A 21,254-nucleotide genomic window follows, 5' to 3' on the forward strand; every position below is an offset into this window, starting at 1 on the left:
TCCAGGGAAAGCCAAAGGTCCCTGGATGTAGTGCCCTACACATGTTGAAAGGAAGCCTCAGAGATGGAGGACAGAATAAGCATGCAAACATGCGCATCATTGGCAATCCACTGGAGGTGATTAGGGTTGTCAGTGGTGGAGGCTTCGCCATCTTTGGATGGTTCAATTGGGATTTTAGGATCAGTGACATAATCATACAAGTTGTTGATGATTAAAAAAGGTTCCTACATTGCTTTCCGGTGCCCATAATTTGTGGGGGTAAGAGTGAAGGGAAACTTGTGGCTGTTGTGACTAGCTTTCTCAGCAGAAGTGAAGGTGGCAAGTTGCGCCATGGTTAATTGAGAGAGAGAGAGAGAGAGAGAGAGAGAGGCTCTGATAGCACAATGAACAATATAGGGTTCTGTAATTGTTGTGTATTGTGTATTGTGTTGTTGATCAAAAGAGGATACAAAGGAGTCCATTATATAGGGCTAGAAGTTACAATTTAGACCCCTCTAGAATAATAAATATAAGACTCTTGGACTGACATTAATCCTGACTATAAGATTCTTAGTCTAACAAAGAAACGTATCATTTGTAACATTTAGATGAAGTCAAGTACTTTCAAAATTCATGTTTCAATAGAAAATATAGTGAAGATTATTCACTTAGTTACAATATGGATTCACATTTTTTCTAATTGGACATATGATGATGCACAATGGCTTGACTTGCAAATTTTACCTTTTCTGGAAGTTGAGTTTTGAGATGCAAAATGCAAATAGAGAAGCAAGAAGGATAGGATATAGTGCAAGAATAACAAAGGTGAGTGGTAATAGGTTATGATGATACCCAAAGTACTCTTTTATGAAAGCTTCCACAGATTTAGCTTCCCCAAAGACTAAGATATTAGTCTTCACATCACCATACTGAGAAGTAAGCATTGCATTAAGTGACCATGATGTAGGAGTTAGATAGTACAGCCAAATCCACCAATTAGGAATTTTCTGCAAAAAAGAAAAAGTAAAATAAAATAAAATAAAATAATAAAAACCTCATTCCCTTCTAGGAGATGTCCCATTGGTTTCTTCCTTAACCCCTTAAAGACCACCCATCTGCGTAATTTGCGCTTTATGTGGTCCGACTGAGGATATCGGTGGATCCCTGTTCCCTACGGGTTCTCATGGTTACTTAAAAAAATACCAAAATCCAGGTACTTACCGGTTTAGGGATTAAAAATCCAGCAAACAAGTTAAACATCGTGTAAAATGCAGACTCTAGAATGGCAGCTTCTGGAATGCTTGGCGTGACAGCAACAAATAGCATTCCCAAATAGGTAAAGTACAACAATGTGCACAAGAATGTATAAAAGTAGCAGAAAACCTTGTATGCTGACCAATAATACCCGATCATAGGATACGTGATGCACAGAAATGCAAGTGACTGGGCAAAGATATATGGGAACTCGATTGTCACCTAGAAGATAACAGAAACATTTTTTTTTACATAAAAGAATCATATAAATATTAAAAAGGAAAACGATAACTTCACTTATTCTAATCTCTTTTAGAATTGAAAGACTTTATTGATACCTGTGCAAGAGCATAAGCCCATGATGCATACATCCCAGAAAACCTTTCTCGATGCAGAACAGTCCGCTCCATGGAAACATATGGTATGGCTGAAGACGAGTTGTTTATGCCACAGGTAATTACAGCGGTGTACATTGAACCAAGAACATTGAATAAACTCTGCTGGTTATGTCTGTCACTCACACGCAAGAATATCATATTATAGGAATGGTAACAATCGAACGTTTTGGTATTCAATTTAATTTCTAGGATTTCAAGCAAACTAAAGATGAATGATTGTTACACAATGATGAACTCTTCAACTTTAAAACGCCCTTCATACATCCTTGAGTTCTAAATCCTTTTTTTATGATATATTTGTTGGTGTAAATGAAAAAATGTGCATTTGAAACATGTAGATTGTTCATTAGAATGGTTTTTCAGTGATTACAATCAAAATTATTGTGCCCAAGAGTATCTGTGTAAAAACAATGGCGGGTACCTCAAGGAGTGGTTGTTGGACAAACATGAACAAGTTTTCATATTATCATTGTTTGTGTTTGTGGAAGAGTTTACAAATTACGAAATTCCGGCGACTTTTCAACCATTCTCTAGATTGTCTTGCAATATCAAAAAACCAACAAGGAAAACTAACTAAGTGGTAGGATCATATACAAACTCTATTTTTTGTAAAAACAATAGGAACCATTCATAATCCGCCACATGTCATCCCTCTAATTTATGTATCAAGGGCATTTTTGTATTTTAGCTTAGAGTTGGTTTCTAAGAATTCCTAAAATCATGGAAGTAGTTTTAAGTTGATGTGTTGATTATACAATTGATGTGTTGTTCATATATATGTGCTGGTTATAATTATATATATATATGTATGTGCTGGTTATACAACCTCATGTGTTGCTTATATAAATTATGTGTTAGTTATAATTGTGTATGTATGTGCTAGTATATGTGCTCATTATAATTATATATGTATGTGTTGATTATATAAATTCATGTGTTGTATGTCTATGTGCTGGATTATCATCACCTTTATAAAACACTATTTCGTAACCTTTTTTAAAGAGTTAAATGCCATTTTAGTCCTTGTGGTTTGGGTCATTTTGCCAGTTTAGTCCAAAGGTTTGAAACGTTGCCATTTTAGTCCAAATAGTTTTAAACGTTGTCATTTTTGTCCAGTGGGTTAACTTCATCCCTTTATTTTGTTAACTAGAAGGGTATTTCGGTCACTTTAAATGTAATTATATTAACTAGAAGGGCAATTCGACCATATAAAATGATTGAATTACCCTTCTAGCTAACTTAAAAAATGGACGGAGTTAACCCAGTGGACTAAAATGGAAACGCTTGAAACTATTTGGACTAAAATGACAACATTTCAAACCTTTGGACTAAACTGGTAAAATGACCCAAACCACAGCACTAAAATGACATTTAACTCTTTTAAAAATGTCATTTTAATATATATATATATATATATATATATATCTCGGAATGAGAACCACCACGAGTTGTGAGAACCATGAGAACTCTTACTTCCCGCACGAGTTGGGCCACAATTTTTTGCACAAACATAGATGAAAATATTATAAACACGTCTGTAAAAAAACATAAAAAATTGTCGAGTAGGTAGTTTGCCTGATGTAAGTTTTGTTTACACGCTGATGTAAATTTTGGTACGACGATAAATATATTTTTTACACCCCATGAAAACTTGTGTATGCGGCATTTAAAAAAATTTGTTGCTGAAAAAGTGAAATTTTTAAGATTTTTGAGAATTTTTTTTTTTGGAAAAACCTTTTCGATGGCCTAGTTCTCATAGTTCTCACAACTCAAGGTGGTTCTCATTTTAACCTAAGCATATATATATGGAAAATGTAAAATACAATATCCCTTAACGTACATTGGGTACAAGATGAAATTACGCATGTTGAAAACATAATTACGCATGTTGAAAAACCATAATTACGCATGTTGAAAATCATAACCATGCGTAATTATGTTTTTTTTTCAAAAATGCATGATTTATGTTTTTTCAACATGCGGGTAATTAGGGTTTTGTGTGTTTATAACGTGTGTAATTTCATCTCGCACCCAATGTACGTTTTGGAATATTGTACGTTAACTGACCCCTATATATATATATATATATAGATAAATAGAGAGAGAGAGTGAGAAAAAGTGTATCGTACAAAATGACTTAACGTACAAAGCGTACGCTTTGGCAAGTTCACATCTTATAACCCTAGAAAGGAAATCTCGCATGGACCAAAGATCACATGTTAAAAAAAATTGCATGTTGATACTGCATCTCGTACGCAGCATACGTTAAGGGAATTTGTACAATAACTGCCTATATATATATATATATATATATATATATATATATATATATATAGCAATATTTTACTCAGTTAAGGGGGTGTTTGGCCTAGCTTTTTTATCTAAGCTTATAGCTTTTTTTAGCTTATTTTTACAAAATAAGCACTAGTGGGTGTTTGTTTTAGCTTTTTAAGCTTATGCTTATTAGCTTATATAAGCTAATTTCAATAAGCTTATGGGTTGATGGTTTTTTAGCTTATTTGAATAAGCTTATTTGAACAAGATGATTTTTTACTCATTTGCCCTCAAATGGTGGATTAACTCATTTGAATATGATACACACAATGGTATTATACCCATTCCCATAATACACAATGGATTAACTCAACTTGTAGAATATAAGCTAATCCAAACACTTAAAAATAGCTTATCAAATAAAAGAAAATAAGCACAAGCTACTTTAAAATATAAGCATAAGCTACTTTAAAATATAAGCATAAGCCAAAAAAATAAAAGCTAGGCCAAACACCCCCTAAAAGATAAAAACATTCTTGATTTTATGGTATAATCTATTTAATAAAATATCAAAGTATATAAAAGTTATTTTAGTTTTAAAAGCCGGGTGGAAAAAAATCCTAAGATCATGGAAGTAGTTAATAGAAAAATGAGAAAATGACTAACACACCCTTGAATTAGTTATTATTAATAATGATTTGTAATCGATCTTAGCCCTTAATTCAATTAATCAACGCTCAAGATTTGTTCTCACTGTTTATGATTAAATAAGGTTTGTATGGGATCTTAACTCTCCTAACATTCGTGAATAGCATCCATGCTTATGTGCTCTATCCAGCCCAAAATGTGACAATCTATAGCACATATTTCAAAATACATTAAAGAGCTAGGTTTTAAAAAGTGAGGCACCGAGGCGTTTAGGTCATAAAAGCAGAGGCGCGATGCGTGAGGTGAGAGCTTCATGTATGAGAGGCAGAACTCTATGTACAACCAAAATAAGCCTAATTGTGTACAACCAAAATCACTTCATCCTTTTGATCATTTTTACATACCATCCTCTTCCAGCCCCATGTACATGGCCCTGAGGTGCTCTTCTGGTCACCTCGTTCAAGGTGCGTTTATAAAACTAAGTTCAAGTGCAATAACTAAACCTAGAATTAGTTACCCAAAATGAATGCAAGGAAGACACGAAATGCGTGAGTACTTTTAACTTACATTTTCCTCCCTTGGTCCCAGAAGAGTAACCCGAAAATAAGCGCGGAAAAGAGCATATGCATGGAGCGCAACAAGTTGTATGTGGGACTTCTCCAATAAGACATGTGTTGTTTCCACAGGCAGGCCTTGAACTGACCCCAACCATTTTGTGGGAAACGTGTTGGAAAGTACAAGTCTTTTGAACCAGCAGGTGGTTTACTCAATGTGCTTACAAGTTCTTTATTGCTCCTGTTGTAATAATAAAAAATAGTAGTCAGGACAAAAACAAAATGCTCAAAGCAGACAAATGCAAGTTAAGAGTTTAAACGGAACAATGATCCATCTCCAGCAGAACTCATTAACCTTTACTCGTAAAGTAGAAGTTAGGAAAATAATTTATTGTATTGATCATATGCAATAACACATTCTGTTCTAATTAATGGGAACAGGTTGGCTACTAACGCAAGTAGCTAAAACCTTACTTTTCCGCACACATATGCATTGACCCACGTTTGTATATGTGCAGAGAGTGAAGTAGTTGTTATAGCAGCTGAGTTGCCCCAATATGATATCCTTGCACAATCATTACAAAAGAAAATGAAGTAGCTATCATTATCTTATGATAGAAATACTTTTTCACGGCACAACGGCATTTAACTTAGAAAAGAAGGGAGTAAACAAAGAGCTTTACACCTGCCAATATGTTGGGTTCTGTAAATTCAGTATTATCAGAAACTACACCAATTCTCACAAAGATGAGGAGATTAAAGGCGCAACTTACTCGTATAAAGTTGAAGTAGAATAGATTTGTCCAAAATCAAGTCCAATTTCAGCTTCCACTGAAGATGAAGTAACCTCTAACATCCATGTTGCTGGATTATAGTTGTCTCTAATCTTTGGCACCCCAGAGATGCTCTGGTTCAAAGATATTTCATGTAACTAGTTATGACACATGAAATTTTAATACTAGAAGCAAAAGGAAAAAAGCAAATCAAGCTTAAAAGAAGAGGGATTATGTATATCTAATATGTGCATCTGTTATGAGGTCAATGATACGTGCTTAAAAGTCTGTTAGTAGTTGTTAGAAAGTTAGTTACGAGTTAATTGGTTGTTTAGTCAATAATAGTCAAACTTGTAAAGGGTATAAGTGACATTGAGCTGGTAGTTGTAATACACTTTTGAAATCAGTAACAACTTTTCTCCATTCTTCTTCAATCCAATACCTAACTGACTCTCGAGAACTCTTCTTTTCCAAGTTCTCCTGACCAGTTAAATTGATTCAACCATTGTTTCAATCTTGAATCACATATCATTTTGAAACCATATCATTGGTATCAGAGCTGTCAATCCTTGGACGCTCTCAATTTCAAGCCCTAATTCGTTCAATTTGGGGCAAATTGCTGTTCGATTCAAAACTCTTGAATTTGGTCAATTGTTCGATCAAATTCCGTTCAATTCTTGTGCGATTCATTTCAATTCCGTAATTGATCATCCTTCGATCAATTCCAACTTAAAAATGCCAAGAAGACAGGGAAATCAAGATGGAGATGAAGCTGAAAGCAGTCAACAGCTTCAAATGAATAATAGAATAGAAGAGAATGCTAAAGCCTTGGAGGAAATGAGAAATATGATGACAGGACTGTCGATTCAATTGACACAAATAGTCAACAATCAGAGTACAACCAGAAATGTTGGTTACCAAAGGCAGGAAGTACAGAATGAAGGTGAAGGGTACAATTACGCAGCCAGGCTTACGAAAATTGAATTTCCAAAATTCAGAGGAGATGAATTATCTTCTTGGTTGTTCAAAGCAGAACAGTTCTTTCAATTGGATAAAATTTCAGATGCCACTAAGGTGAGGTTGGCTGCAATACACTTCGAAGATAAAGCGTTGCAGTGGTATCAATCTTTTACCAGTCAAAGAGACGAGGGCACAATTCTGAGTTGGGGGGAATTGGTGGAAGCTCTTAAAACAAGATTTGGTAAGTTGTTTGATGATCCTATGACTGAATTAAAAAATTTGAAACAATCGACTTCTGTTCAAGAATATCATGATGCTTTTGATGCAATTATAAGTAGATTACAATTGCCTGTTGCTTATGCATTGAGTTGTTTTCTTGCGGGGTTAGAAGAGGAAATACAGTTACAGGTTAGAATGTTTAATCCAAAGAATATTCAAGAAGCATTTTGCTTAGCAAAATTACAAGAAGCTACGATTAAGGCTAAGAAAACTAGGTTTGGGTATAAAGCACCTATTCTTCCAAATCCGAATGTTAATACTAGCAAAGCAATGGTGCCTTATATTAAACCAAGTGTTCATGAACCTAAAAAGAATATTAATAGGAGAACATTGACTAGAAGTGAGATGGATGAAAGGAGATCGAAAGGATTGTGTTTTAATTGTGATGAGAGATATTCTCAAGATCATGTGTGTAAGGGAAAACGGCCTCAGCTCTATCATATAGAAATAGAATGGATGGATGAGGTGTTAGAACAAGAGGAAGATAATCAGATAGAGTTGGAGTGCGCTCAAATTTCTGTTAATGCAATGGAAGGAAGTGACATGTATAAATCCATAAGAGTAACGGGATATTTTGGAAAATATGAATTACAAATTCTGATGGATACTGGTAGTTCGCACAATTTCTTAGATTTAACATTGGCTAGACAATTAGGGTGCAAGCTGGTTCAAGGACCTGCTATGTTAGTCAAAGTAGCTAATGGTCATGAAGAGGTATGTGATAAGATGGTAAGAGGGTTCACTTGGAAGATGCAAGGTCTCCAATTTGTAGCTGATGTATATGTGATGCCTTTAGGGGGTTGTGACATAGTTTTGGGGGTTCAATGGTTTACAACTTTGGGGTGTATCAAGATGAATTACAAAGATAGGACTATAGCATTTAAGTTCAATGGTCAAAAGGTGGTTCTAAGGGGTCAGCAATCTAAGAAGTTAAGTCAGCTTGCCAAGGGGAATTTAAGGAAAATAACACAACAAAGGGGTGAGTTAGCAATGTTACAGGTTTATGCCATAGAGGGACAGCCTACATCCACTTCTGTGATTTTACAAAATTATGATCAGCCGGCCGATCAAAGTCAGGATCTGCAACAGTTGTTGAAAGAGTATGAAGATGTTTTTATGGACCTGCAAACTTTACCACCCTCAAGAGCTTACTTTGATCATAGGATTCCCTTGAAGCAAGGAACAAATGGAATCAATCTAAGGCCATACAGGTATCCGGTATTGCAAAAAGATGTAATTGAAAAGATGACTAACGAATTACTGGAACAGGGTGTTATTAGGCCTAGTAATAGCTCTTTTGCATCACCTGTGGTGTTAGTAAAAAAAAAAGATGGTAGTTGGAGAATGTGTATCGACTATAGGAAGCTAAATCAGGCTACTATTCCTGATAGGTTCCCTATACCCTTGGTAGAAGATCTGATGGATGAGTTGTATGGTACGAAATTTTTCTCTAAACTGGACTTGAAGTCTGGATATTATCAGATTAGAATGGATCCTGCTGATGTTAATAAAACTGCCTTTAAGACCCATCATGGCCACTTTGAGTTTTTAGTAATGCCATTTGGTCTTACTAATGCTCCTTCCACTTTCCAGGGTCTAATGAATCATGTCTTTAAACAATTTTTGAGAAAATATGTTCTGGTCTTCTTTGATGATATACTAGTATACAGTCCTAATTGGCAAGATCATATGAGTCATTTGAGGGAAGTATTAGCATTACTGAGACAACACAAATTGGTTGCTAAAAAGAGTAAGTGTGTTTTTGGGGCCAAAGAGTTGGAATATTTGGGCCATATAATTTCTCAAGAAGGAGTTTCTACAGATCCTTCTAAAGTATCAGCAATACAGAAATGGCCTACTCCTGCAAATGTGAAAGAATTAAGAGGGTTTTTGGGTCTTACCGGGTACTACAGAAGGTTTGTTCAGAATTATGGTTCTATTGCTAAGCCGCTCACTCAATTGCTTAAAAAAGATTCTTTCCAATGGTCCAGCGAAGCTCAAGAGGCATTTGAATTGTTGAAAGCAGCCATGATACAACCTCCTGTTTTAGCACTTCCTAATTTTGAAGACACCTTCATTATTGAAACCGATGCATCGGGTTATGGCATTGGGGCGGTTCTTATGCAAAAAGGGCATCCAATAGCCTATATTAGCAAGGCTTTATCTTCGAGACACATGTCTCTTTCCACTTATGAAAGGGAACTATTGGCCATTATACATGCTGTTCAAAAGTGGCAACCTTACTTAGCCCATAAACACTTCATCATTAAGACTGATCAGCATAGTTTGAAGTACTTATTGGATAGCAAGATTACCACTCCTTTTCAACAGAAATGGCTATCTAAATTGATGGGTTTTAGTTTTGAAATAACGTATAAGAAAGGGGTAGAAAACAAGGTGGCTGATGCGTTGTCTAGGGTACATCATGGAGAATTATTACAGTTGGCGGCCTCCACTTCTCATACGGATCTATGGGTAGCAATCAAAGAATCATGGCAGCAAGATCCTAAATTGGTGAATCTTATTCACGAAATACAACATAATTCTTCTCCTCACAATCAATATAGCTGGAATAATGAGGAATTAAGAAGAAGGGGCAAATTGGTCATTGGTAATTCTGCAACTTTGAAACACCAGATTTTACACTGGATGCATGACTCAGCACAAGGTGGTCACTCTGGCATTCATGCTACATGCCAAAGGATATCTAGACTCTTTTATTGGCCTAAATTGAAAAGGGATGTTGTTGCATACATTAAACAGTGTTTGGTTTGTCAGCAATGCAAATCTGATAATGCAGCCTACCCTGGGTTATTGCAGCCTTTACCTATTCCCAAGGGTGTATGGGATGACATTTCTATGGATTTCATAGAGGGATTGCCTATGTCCTATCACAAAGATGTCATTTTAGTGGTAGTGGATAGATTAAGTAAAGGAGCTCACTTTATTGCTCTTAAACATCCTTTTACTGCTGTGGAAGTGGCACAAGTATACCTAGATCAAATATATCGGTTACATGGGTCTCCTAGGTCCATTGTTTCTGATAGAGACAAAGTTTTCACTAGTAGCTTTTGGCGAGAGTTACTGTCTTTGCAAGGAGTGGATCAAAAGTTATCAAGTTCCTACCATCCTCAAACAGATGGCCAGACTGAAGTTCTTAACAGATGTTTGGAAAGTTATCTGAGGTGTATGTGTTTTACTAAACCAAATGAGTGGGTTAAGTGGCTACCTCTTGCAGAATTTTGGTATAATACAACTTACCAATCAGCTATTAAATGTACTCCGTTTGAAGTGATCTATGGCCAACCTCCACCTGTCCATCTACCCTATCTTCCAGGAGAAAGTAATAATGAAGCTGTGGACAGAAGTCTCATCATGAGGGAAGAAGTAATCAATATTCTTAAAGCTAACCTACAAAAAGCACAGCAACGTATGAAACAATTGGCAGACTCACATAGATCTGAAAGAATTTTTCAAGTTGGGGATTTGGTATATTTGAAGTTACAACCATACCGTCAGTTTTCTGTTGCTCACAGGTCTAATCAAAAGTTAGCTGTCAAGTATCATGGCCCTTATCTTATACTGTCTAAAGTAGGGGAGGTTGCTTATACGCTACAATTACCTGTTGGATCTACTATACATCCTACTGTACACGTGTCTTTACTTAAAAAGTATCATGGTCCTTTACCAGCTACGACAACCGACACTACTGTTTTTCAGTCTTCACCAAAGGAACCAGAGAGTGTGATTGAGACGCGTGTTTATAAAAGGGCTAATAGGATGGCGATACAGTGGTTAATCAAGTGGAAACATGCAGGATCAGAGGAGGCTACCTGGGAGGATGCACAAGTAATGGCTCAACAGTTTCCTACATTTGATCCTTGGGGTCAAGGATCATCTTAATGGGGGAGTATTGATACGTGCTTAAAAGTCTGTTAGTAGTTGTTAGAAAGTTAGTTACGAGTTAATTGGTTGTTTAGTCAATAATAGTCAAACTTGTAAAGGGTATAAGTGACATTGAGCTGGTAGTTGTAATACACTTTTGAAATCAGTAACAACTTTTCTCCATTCTTCTTCAATCCAATACCTAACTGACTCTCGAGAACTCTTCTTTTCCAAGTTCTCCTGACCAGTTAAATTGATTCAACCATTGTTTCAATCTTGAATCACATATCATTTTGAAACCATATCAGTCAACTAACCTCAAAGTATTCAATGACCCTACTTGACTCGCGCCCCAGGGGTCCACAGTAGATCATACGTCCACCATTTTTCAATAGGATTAACTGCAGGAACATGGATGGGGAAAGATATGAGATCTATTATGTCAAACTAGATGAAGAAATTAGTCTCCAATGGTCCAAGAATATTTAAGTATCTCTGTTCTACCTCGTCAAAGGCCTCAAAAATGTCAATGCTCGGTTGGTGAATGGTACAGACAATTGTTCTTCCTGTATCAACAATATTCTTTACAGCTCGCATAACAATGGCCGCTGATCGGGCATCCAGTCCGGTTGTAGGTTCATCCATGAATATAATGGAGGGATTAGCAACAACTTCAACAGCTATTGTAAGCCGCTTACGCTGTTCTGTTGATAGACCACTAACCCCAGGAATTCCAACCAAGGAGTCTTTTAAGGCATAAAGCTCTACTGTTTCCAAGATTTCTTCTATGAATTTCTGTACATGCCAACAGGAGTGTTTATGTCAAGTTACCAAAAGTAATTAGTCAAAAGATTTCTCTGTAAGCAATTCATGAAGATATCTCATACATTTTTAGTTTTAGAATCAAGGTCAGGATGAAGACGGAGCCATGCAGAAAATATGACAGACTCTTGAACTGTAATTTGGGGAGAATGTACATCAGATTGTTCACAGTAACCTGAAACCCTTGCAAAGGTATCTTGAACTTTTGGATATCCCCCAATCCTAATCTCTCCTTCAACAATGCCTGTAGTTTTCCTTCCAGCAAGAACGTCAAGAAGTGTTGTTTTTCCAGCACCACTTACACCCATTAATGCTGTAAGAACACCGGGTCTAAAAGACCCAGTAACATCACAAAGTAATTGAAGTCTTTTCTCAGTGAAGCCATGCTTTCTCATTTCCTGACAGAACAATCACCTATGGCATAATCTGACCCAAAAATATTTGATATTTAAGATTTTGATAAGAAATTTTTGACCAATTACCGGTGGAGGCTCAACATAATATTGTAGATCTTGAAAGGTAATCGTTAGTGGTTCAAAAGGTAACACCATCTTTCCTGTAAGATAAGTGGATGATGGATAAATATCTACTGATGCACATCAGACCCAAAACTAGATTAAGCTTGTCAACAAACTGTTATAGCATACCCATTAGGGTACAATTATAAATTAAGATGGCAAGTTCTAGAAACCGAATCTAGCTACTAACCATGAACCAAAACAGTGTTGGACAAAGGAAAATATACCCAACCTTCATAAGGCTCTGAGACATTAATATTGGAACTTTTAGTTGTTTCATTGTTGTGAGTTTGTTGTTTAGATCCTTCACCTCCATCTACTTGAGATATCTTTTCCATGGAAATAATGGCACGAGTACCAGGAGCTGTAATTGTAAATAAGGCAGATTAATTAATGATAAAAGAGCACTCTAAATTTAAAATTGATTTGATATTTAATAAGATGAAGCTACCCTTTAAGTAGCTTAAAGCCAAGACGAAGCCTATGTTGAATAGCAGTGCAAAACCAAACAATGCACCAAGTGATATCCAGTAATAGTATCCCTCAAAGTCTAGACCACGGCTTTTAAGTGTTTGCAGCCCTATGGTTGTGTTTGTATGAGTCACCTGTTTGAAAATTCAATCAATATGCTGTTGAAAAAACATGTTGAAGAAGCAGAGTCTAGAGTTTCTGAGTCTTTAGGAAGATCAAATTCCAAGGTAGTAGTGCCAGGAATACTATACTGATTGTTTGTCACGTTCTGTTTGTTATCATTTCTAGTTGTACGTTGCTCTACTATTTAAATCCATAGGCTGTGATGAACAAAAAGTCAGTCGCTTCCAATTATCTTGAAGTGCATTACTTTGATACTCCAACATTGTGAGAGCATCAGCTTACGGTACAGGGCAAATCAGACGCTTTCAATGAACCATACTCCACTTTGTGTACTCCGTTAATTGGAAGATACAAAGAAAATAAAAATTCAAATGGGAAACAAGAAGAGTATACTACTGGTACAGGGAAAAGGAAACATGAAGCTTGATGTAGCACCTGGAAAACACAAGGCCCTTGATGAAGTCCAATATGCACATGATTTGGGCTATGATCTGCTGAGTGTAGACTAACTCATGCATGTATGCACCTCTTGTTTGATGATGGAGCATGCACTATCAGATGGAAATGAACGGGTGAAACAATATACAAGTTAATGATGCCTAAAAATAAGATTTTTCCATCAACGAGCATGCACTATCACTAGGGAGCTCACGGCTTCTTACTCTCCCAAGCAAAACAGAGTAGAAAGAAGAATAGAACAGTTGTCGAAATGGCAAGGGGTATGTTGCATAAGAAACAGTTAAGCAACAAGTTTTGGAGAAAAGCAGTGGCAAATTTTGTGTACTTGTTAAACCTGCCACCATGCAGTTGCTGACAAAACACAATATGAGATGTGGTATGTTAAATAATATGAATAAATGTCCTAGTTGTCCCTTTTAGAAGCCCACTTGTTAACATCAGGAGATAAGATTTCTTATCTCCTCACAAGTTGCTAGTTTACTTTCTCTCTCTTTCTTTCTATAAATAGCAAGCATTGTATCTATTCCTATTTGCGTAATACCATTATTCTCCATAACAATTGGAGTTTTTCTTTGAGTGTTCACCATTAGTTTTCAATTTATAACTACTCTCAGTTTGTTACATGGTACAACCGTAAGCCATCAGTAAGTCACTTAAAAGTTTTTCGATGTGTCCCCTATGGCCTTAAGCATGCTTGGTATAAAAGAAACTAGACTCCAATTGGTTATTTTTGTAACTCTAAGGCCTATCAGTTGCATTATACTATACAAAAAAGGTATTTATATTAGCAGTGGAATAAATTATAAAGAACAAGTTGTGCGAAAACTTGATATGCGGATGATGAATGTGAAGGCTTTGGTAACTTTGATCTATTTGACTAAGAAAAAAATGATAGAAACTGAACCAAACACATTAAACAACAATGAAGCCAGTTGAAACAGCTACAATCACCGAGCCTCAGGTAGTGGACTCTGCCGATACAAAGACCTTTAAGTGAAAAGTAAGCGCAAGCAGTCCATCTAATGCCAATATATTGAGCTGCAAAAAGAGTATTAAGATATATAGTTGGTACTGTATGGTGAGAGAAGATGCATGATGTGAATAGAAGGCAATATAGATAGCGACCGGCAAGTTCTCATGAAGATCGGAAGAGCATTTTAGCTAATATATTCTCACTGAGATGGGGAGCTGTGTCATGGAGCTCTGAGAAGCAGCAGGTGGTTGCTTTATCCACAACTGAAGCAGAATTTATTGTTGCTAGTGCAGCAGCTTCTCAAGCTGTCTGGTTGCGAAAATTACTACAAGATCTCGCACATGAGCAAAAGGTGGCAATGACAATTCTCTGTGATAACAAATTGGTAGTATCCTTAACCAAGAACCAGACGCTCCACAGTCATGGTAAAAACATAGACATCAAGTTTCACTACATCAGGAACTTGAATGAAGACAAGCAAGTTGAGAATAAATCATGCCACACTCAAGAGCAGGTTGCAGATGTGTTACTAAGGCATTGGGAAGAGGAACAATTCATTTGCTTAGTTTGCATTGTTCTACTATTTAAAGCCGTAGGCTATGATGAATAAATTTAGTCGATTCCAATTATCTTAGGTGTATTACTTTGATGCCCCCAACATATATTACTTTATGCAAAGTCAGCTAACCAAGATAAAATTTGAAATAAGTTCAGAATTATATGACCAAGCGTAACTTCTCAGAAATCAAGTAAGGATTCTAGTGATTCACCTTGTTCCATCTGGGAGAAAGAAACTCATTCACTGCAAGGCCTATTTCACCATATGAAATTGGAGAAAACCAAAATCCCCATTTTAACCAAGCTGGCATTGAAGCTGCAATCAGTTCACATACCTTTAGTTCAATCTATAAATCTTTATACGGCTACATATAAAAATAATAAAGAATAAAATACAGGGAACCTACTGTGTGGTATGATGAAGCCACCAAATGTTTGCAGAAGTAATAATGATATACTGCCTGCAGTTGTAGAGGCAACCATGGTTTGAAACGTCGATGCAAGGAACCGGAACATGGATACCGAAGAGAAATGGATCCCAAAATGTAGAAATAGCTGGCGGAAGAACCTATACAAGAGTGGAAGTAAAATCAAAACTTTTGATATATGTTTAGAATATGGTTTATGTGATGCTCACCTTCCTGGTTCAGGACTGTAACCAATAACATAATAAGTGAGACATGTCCAAATAGTGGATTGCAAAAATGAAATGGGAATCTTAAGAATGAATGCAGGAATTGCGTAAGCCCATGCAGGGTAGAAGTACATATCTCTCTGTTTATAGAAAACTGGAAGTCTTGATACTGTCAGAAACGATTCTAGGAACCCATCAACTTGAAGAGTCACAAGTGCAAAAAAGAGTGAACCAAGATAATAATTCGCGTTAAAGATATCAGGCTTCAATCTAGTTCTCCAAAACACGGTCATGGTGATTACTGCAATTATGATGAGCTGCACACAAGTAATAGAAAGAAACAAGTTTTTACATGAACACAGAGTTGATGCCAAATATTGATTAATACCTGGACTGTTTTGAAGATGTAAAGAAAAGAACTTCTTTTCATGAGAACAATCTCTCTGGACATGCAAGCTTTAAAAAGAGCCCATTTAGAAAGAGAATACACATGGAAAGAAATGGCATCTTCATGGTTTTGCAATCTCGTGAAGGGTTTGGATATATCATCGTCAATTTCTCTACCCAAATAAGATTCCTTAAATCTCATGGATAAGGTGTGAACAGAGACATAATTATATGCTTCTGAGGTCCGGCACCAGTACGTTGCTTGATCTTTCCTTGACACAACCTGTGAATATGCTGTTAACTTATTAATCAACTACATTGTCTCATTTGGAGAGATTATTTCCAACTATTCAACATAGATATGATAGTACCTCTTGGAGGAAGTCAGCTATGCCTTTTCTCTCGGGGCACTTAAAACCAAGACCCTCAAAATACTCTAAAACATTACTGCAGGGACCATGATACACAATTTTACCTTCTGCCATTACCATAATTTCATCGAAGAGATCAAATGCTTCTGGTGATGGCTGAAGAAGTGAAATGAGTATAGAAGCATCTGTTACATGTGCCAACTGCTGAAGACAAGTGATTATCTGGTATGTAGTGGAACTGTCTAATCCATTTGATATTTCGTCCATAAATAAAGCTTTTGTGGGACCGACAATCATCTCCCCTAAAAACAGCCATGCAAGTTAAACTATATTTGCATGGAGGAGGCAGTTGGGTTGTACTCATTGACAATGTAGACTAAATTCTTGCCTATAAGAGGCAACGGGGCGGTTACGTGATGCTATAACGGGAAAATTTATAACGCGTGGAACAATCAAATTCCGATCCCGCCTCCTTGCTATAACGCGTTATAGCATCACGCGATTCCATTTTCGTTATTTTTTCAACGCGTTATTCTTTTGTTTTGTGAGTGTAATTGTTGGTTGGGGGGAAATTGTTGGGTGTGGTGGTGAGTGATGACCACCCCCACTAAAAAAGGGTGTGAGTGATGGAAAAATGGTCGATGACATGGCGGAATTTGATTGGTGCTTGTGAGTGATAGAATTCTATCACTAGTGACCACCCCCCCTCCCCTAACTATGAACGAAAAAAAAAGATTTCAAAATTAAGGGAAGATATAAATATCCAAGATCAAGATGATTTATCTCCCAAGTAATAGCTATTATGTAAAGTTTAACTTCAGTATGTATCAGTTTGGTCTGTTTGAGTTTGCATTAGATCACTAGGATTGGTTTGATTATCTTTTGGTTGGTATAAATAGGAGTCGAAGTAAGCCATTTGTCTTTGTCGAGTTAAATATATAGGAAAGAGTCTTGAGGTTGGGGTTAACCTCAAAGTCATTGAGTTCGGTGTTTTTGTCTGCTCAATATTGATTGTGTTCCAACATAAATATAGTTGATACAGTTCATCAAATAGGGAAGCAAATGCAGAAGTTACCTGTAGTCAATCTTTTCTTTTGACCACCTGAGATTCCTCTCCTCATGGCATCTCCAAACATTGTATCAGCACAAATATCAAGTCCTAGAATCTGAAATAACATGATAATGGCAAGAATATTAACATACTGTGCATATCCATATATGAAAAAGTATATATTACGCTCACTTCAGCTAAAAGAATTACCTTCAGTATGTAGTTTGTGTGAAGAGTTGTCTTTTGTCCTTCAATGGAAATTGCCTGATGAAATTAAACATGTTCTTTTCAAAAACTTCTAGTCAAATTAGATGAAAGGATATCTTGTGCACAACTAAAAGCAATCTAATACACAAACAATAAGCATCAGCATGTTACCTTCATAAAAATGTCTGTATCTGGATCTGGAATAATCCCTCCTACTTTCTCCCTTCTGTTAACCTCCATCATAATCTCTGTTCAAGAATAAACCGATTTTGAATTAGTTCTTAAACAATCGTCCCTTGGAATGGAATACAAAGTATGTAGTATTTGTTTTGTGTGCATGAAGTGATTAGTCATACCTGCACGGCTTCCAGTACCCTGACAACGAGATGAGAAATCAAGTGTTTCCCTGACGGTCATCTCAGAAATGTGCAAATCATTTTGGCTTATATAGACAGCAGTTCTTTGAGGAACAAATTCTTCTAGTTTATATCCATTGTAAGAAACATCACCACTAATCTGTATTAATGAATGAAATACCATTACCAGTGAAAGCAGTTCACAGGTAATGCCTCTTCACAGTAGGACAGAATGATCATACCATCAAATGTGGTCTGTTTAACCCATTTCGGTCCTAGGCAACTTACCATCCAAACTTTAGGGTCAATGAGTCAATCACACATATCTCTCTCTCTCTCTCTCTCTAGTGAAAGCGTAAAATACAATATTCCTTAACATACGATGCGTAAGATAGAAAATTATAACGTGCGTAATTACTTTTATAACATGCGTGATTAGGGTTTACCCCATTCGTCATTACTGATTTTGTATATACATGATTATGTTCATGCATGATTTCTGATTTTGTTCATGCATGATTATGTATTTTTATAACATCCGTGAATTAATATTGTACGCACGTTAAGGAATATTGTACGTTAACCTTCTCCTATATATAAACTACTATTTGCAAGGATACGTATCATGCTTATAAACTCATGAAAATATTGTTTAAAACCTTAAGAGACTTGTCTAGGTTCCCTGAGAGTGCTTTCAACAATGTTGTTTTCCCACATCCTGGAGGACCAAGAAGCAAAGTCATCCTGAAAAATAAAATTTAACAACCAGATTTATAATAAAGACTTATTCATTTGTGCAACTTATTCGCAAGCCAAAAGTGATTAAACTAACTGCAAGATTTCAAGTAAGTCATGCTTCATCTCAGTGATATGAGAAGGGCACACCAAACCATTATCCACCACAATCAATCATATCTTTATAGACAGATACCATTCGGTATTAATTCTCCCCATTAGTGATCCATCAACAAATTAGGATATCTACAGATCTTAATATAGTATTGTAGCCAAGAAGAGCATCTTTCATCAGTTGAACTCTATATTACTGTAGACTGCAGAAAGCGTGAATTGAAGTCGTACTCTTACCTTCCTGGCTTAATAACACCACTGAAATCATTTAAGATTGTTATCTTCGCCCTATTAGACTTCAGACCAGGTATCATGACAATGTCCTGTCAGAGAAAAAGAAAGCATTCATTTCGATCTTAGATAGCAAATCAAAGAAGATATCACCAAAAGTCGGTACATGAGGACCAAATCACCTGATTGTGCACAGATCATGTTTGGTTCTTTGTAACCATTTACATTTCAATTGGTTTAATGTTATAACACGTCATTCTGGGCCATGAGAGCACCATAATAGTAACCCATTCGGAGCAAAGGATAACAACAGGGGTGGAGCTTTAAAGGGGCAAGGGGGTGCATCCGCCCCGCCAATGTTTCGGTTAGTAGTATAATTTTTGCGATTTTTCATCCAAATTTTTTAAAATTATATAGGTTCGCCCCCGCCAAATATTTTGCCTAAAAACTCTCTGCCCCTACCAAGTCTATTGTCCAAAAAATTTATACATATTTTCATATTGAGTTAAAAAACGTTAATAATAGGGCTATTAGTAATTTTTTATAATTATTTTTAAACTTGCAGTGAGTTTAAGTAAAGTCTGAAAGTAGTTTTTATATAAATGAAACTTGAGGGTTCAAAGTTAGTTTTTTATGTGTAAGAATGGTTCCTTTAATTGAATGAAGATTATTTATTTTATTTGAAGTTATTATTGTTTGACCCGATCCAAATCAAATAGCCGACCCGAACATATAACCCAAAACATAGCGATAGGAAAAAACAGATTTGGGTCCCATGACTTTCCGCCCCAGCGGAACTTTTGGTCAAGCTCCGCCACTGGGTAACACTGAAAAATATGCAGTAAGCTTTTTATCAAGATGAAAAGTAATAATTTTGTACTACACGCTTTAATTAAGCTTGTTCTCTGGTTAATTGGTAATTCGGTGAACTGGATATCAACTTTGAACTAACAACATATTACAGTTTGTTAATTAACATCAGTTATGCCTACAAAATCGAGTAACAGTCAAAGTTAGATACTTACAGAAAGCAAACTTTGAAAAGAATTCCAGAGAGTTGGGAGGGGTTTGCCAGGAACTACTTCACACTCGGCTTCTACATGAAGATTCTTGTATCTCACCTCTACAGAGGGCAACTGGATACCAACTCTAACAAAAAAGATTTAACGGTAAGATAAGGCCTTATGGGTAAAATGTAGCGGAACTATTGCACCTAATTAAACAGAATATTGTATAATGAGGAAATTGAAACTGAAGTGTAAATTTAGTACCAAATGTTCAAACAGAAAAGGAAAACTTACTTGTCTGTTCTTTTTCTAAGTTTCTGCAACAATCGAAGATTGTCATGCTCAATGTGTTTAATGAGCTTCTCAATGAACATGTGTCTCTCAGGAGGGAGGAGTTCAGTGACGTCAACCACCTTCTTTCCATCTTCTTCATCATCGAACAAAGATGATCTCAACCGTTCAAATGTTGACAATCTATCGATTGCAGCCCATTGAAGAAGAGAATCTTCTGTCTCATCATTGTTGTTCACAGAACTTGTTTCTGAATTAGCACGCCTACTAGATGAATGACGACGAAAAGATGATCTTAAACTTCTTCCTATTTCTGATAGCTCGATTGTCAGTGACTCTTTTTCTTCAGAACCAACTAACTGAGCCATACTAAGTGGCTTCGTAGAGCTTTCTGCTTTCAGTGAGACCAATATACATAGGGAGTGCAATCATAAAGACATGTTCTATATATATACAGATATACATATACATATATATATGTACAAACAAATATATATTGCATATACAACAGGACTTATTCCTTCAAATGATGATATGTAATGCATCATATATTACACATTCATAACTTATAAGTTTTTTAATGGAAAAAAAATATTTTATAAGTGCATGTTGTGTGTGTGTGTGTAAGAGAGAGAGAGAGAGAGAGAGAGAGAGAGAGATGCTATGCTAGCTAACTATATTTCAATTGTTTTGCAGATGAATAAAGAAGAGACCACTTGTATTCATATCAATTATTAAATCACATTGATTTTATGTAAATTTCCACTTGCCACCGCCAACACTGGCAGTATCCACATTCATATATTCATTTAGCTCTAACTCCCATGGCAGCAGAAACCTTATTAACATGCCAAAAGAAATAATACAATTAGTTATGATTTGATTTTTATTTAAGAGTTGAATGCCATTTTAGTCCTCGTGGTTTGGGTCATTTTACCAGTT

The 21,254-nt window shown here is 36.1% G+C and overlaps 1 protein-coding gene across 1 annotated transcript; it reads right to left on the minus strand.

Annotated features, from left to right (window-relative positions):
* Positions 1 to 552: 552 nt before the first annotated feature.
* On the minus strand, positions 553 to 20,680 carry LOC110890466 (pleiotropic drug resistance protein 3). Its single transcript, XM_022138077.2, has 24 exons — positions 20,316 to 20,680; positions 20,040 to 20,163; positions 19,021 to 19,106; positions 18,594 to 18,678; positions 17,935 to 18,094; positions 17,750 to 17,826; positions 17,582 to 17,635; positions 17,396 to 17,486; positions 16,321 to 16,622; positions 15,951 to 16,232; positions 15,566 to 15,879; positions 15,336 to 15,496; positions 15,141 to 15,244; positions 12,796 to 12,949; positions 12,577 to 12,708; positions 12,309 to 12,382; positions 11,892 to 12,224; positions 11,509 to 11,799; positions 11,322 to 11,405; positions 5,881 to 6,014; positions 5,121 to 5,348; positions 1,572 to 1,743; positions 1,201 to 1,455; positions 553 to 986 (listed from the first exon to the last, which is right to left on the minus strand). Exons 1-24 carry the CDS (start codon positions 20,678 to 20,680, stop codon positions 720 to 722), a joined length of 4,329 nt encoding a protein of 1,442 aa, XP_021993769.1. The 3' UTR covers positions 553 to 719.
* Between the last annotated feature and the right edge of the window lie 574 nt (positions 20,681 to 21,254).

This window comes from Helianthus annuus, chromosome 11 (assembly GCF_002127325.2).
Source record: "Helianthus annuus cultivar XRQ/B chromosome 11, HanXRQr2.0-SUNRISE, whole genome shotgun sequence".
NCBI lineage: Eukaryota > Viridiplantae > Streptophyta > Magnoliopsida > Asterales > Asteraceae > Helianthus > Helianthus annuus.

What these genes read in the sequence shown, in the direction of transcription:
- LOC110890466 (XM_022138077.2), bottom strand. Translation starts at nt 20,680, where the DNA reads ATGGCTCAGTTAGTTGGTTCTGAAGAAAAAGAGTCACTGACAATCGAG. An exon ending in ACCTAGACAAGTCTCTTAAG is followed by an intron (nt 18,095 to 18,593) that starts GTTTTAAACAAT and finishes TCATTAATACAG; the next exon opens with ATTAGTGGTGATGTTTCTTA. An exon ending in TTTTTGAGGCCTTTGACGAG is followed by an intron (nt 11,406 to 11,508) that starts GTAGAACAGAGA and finishes ATGTTCCTGCAG; the next exon opens with TTAATCCTATTGAAAAATGG.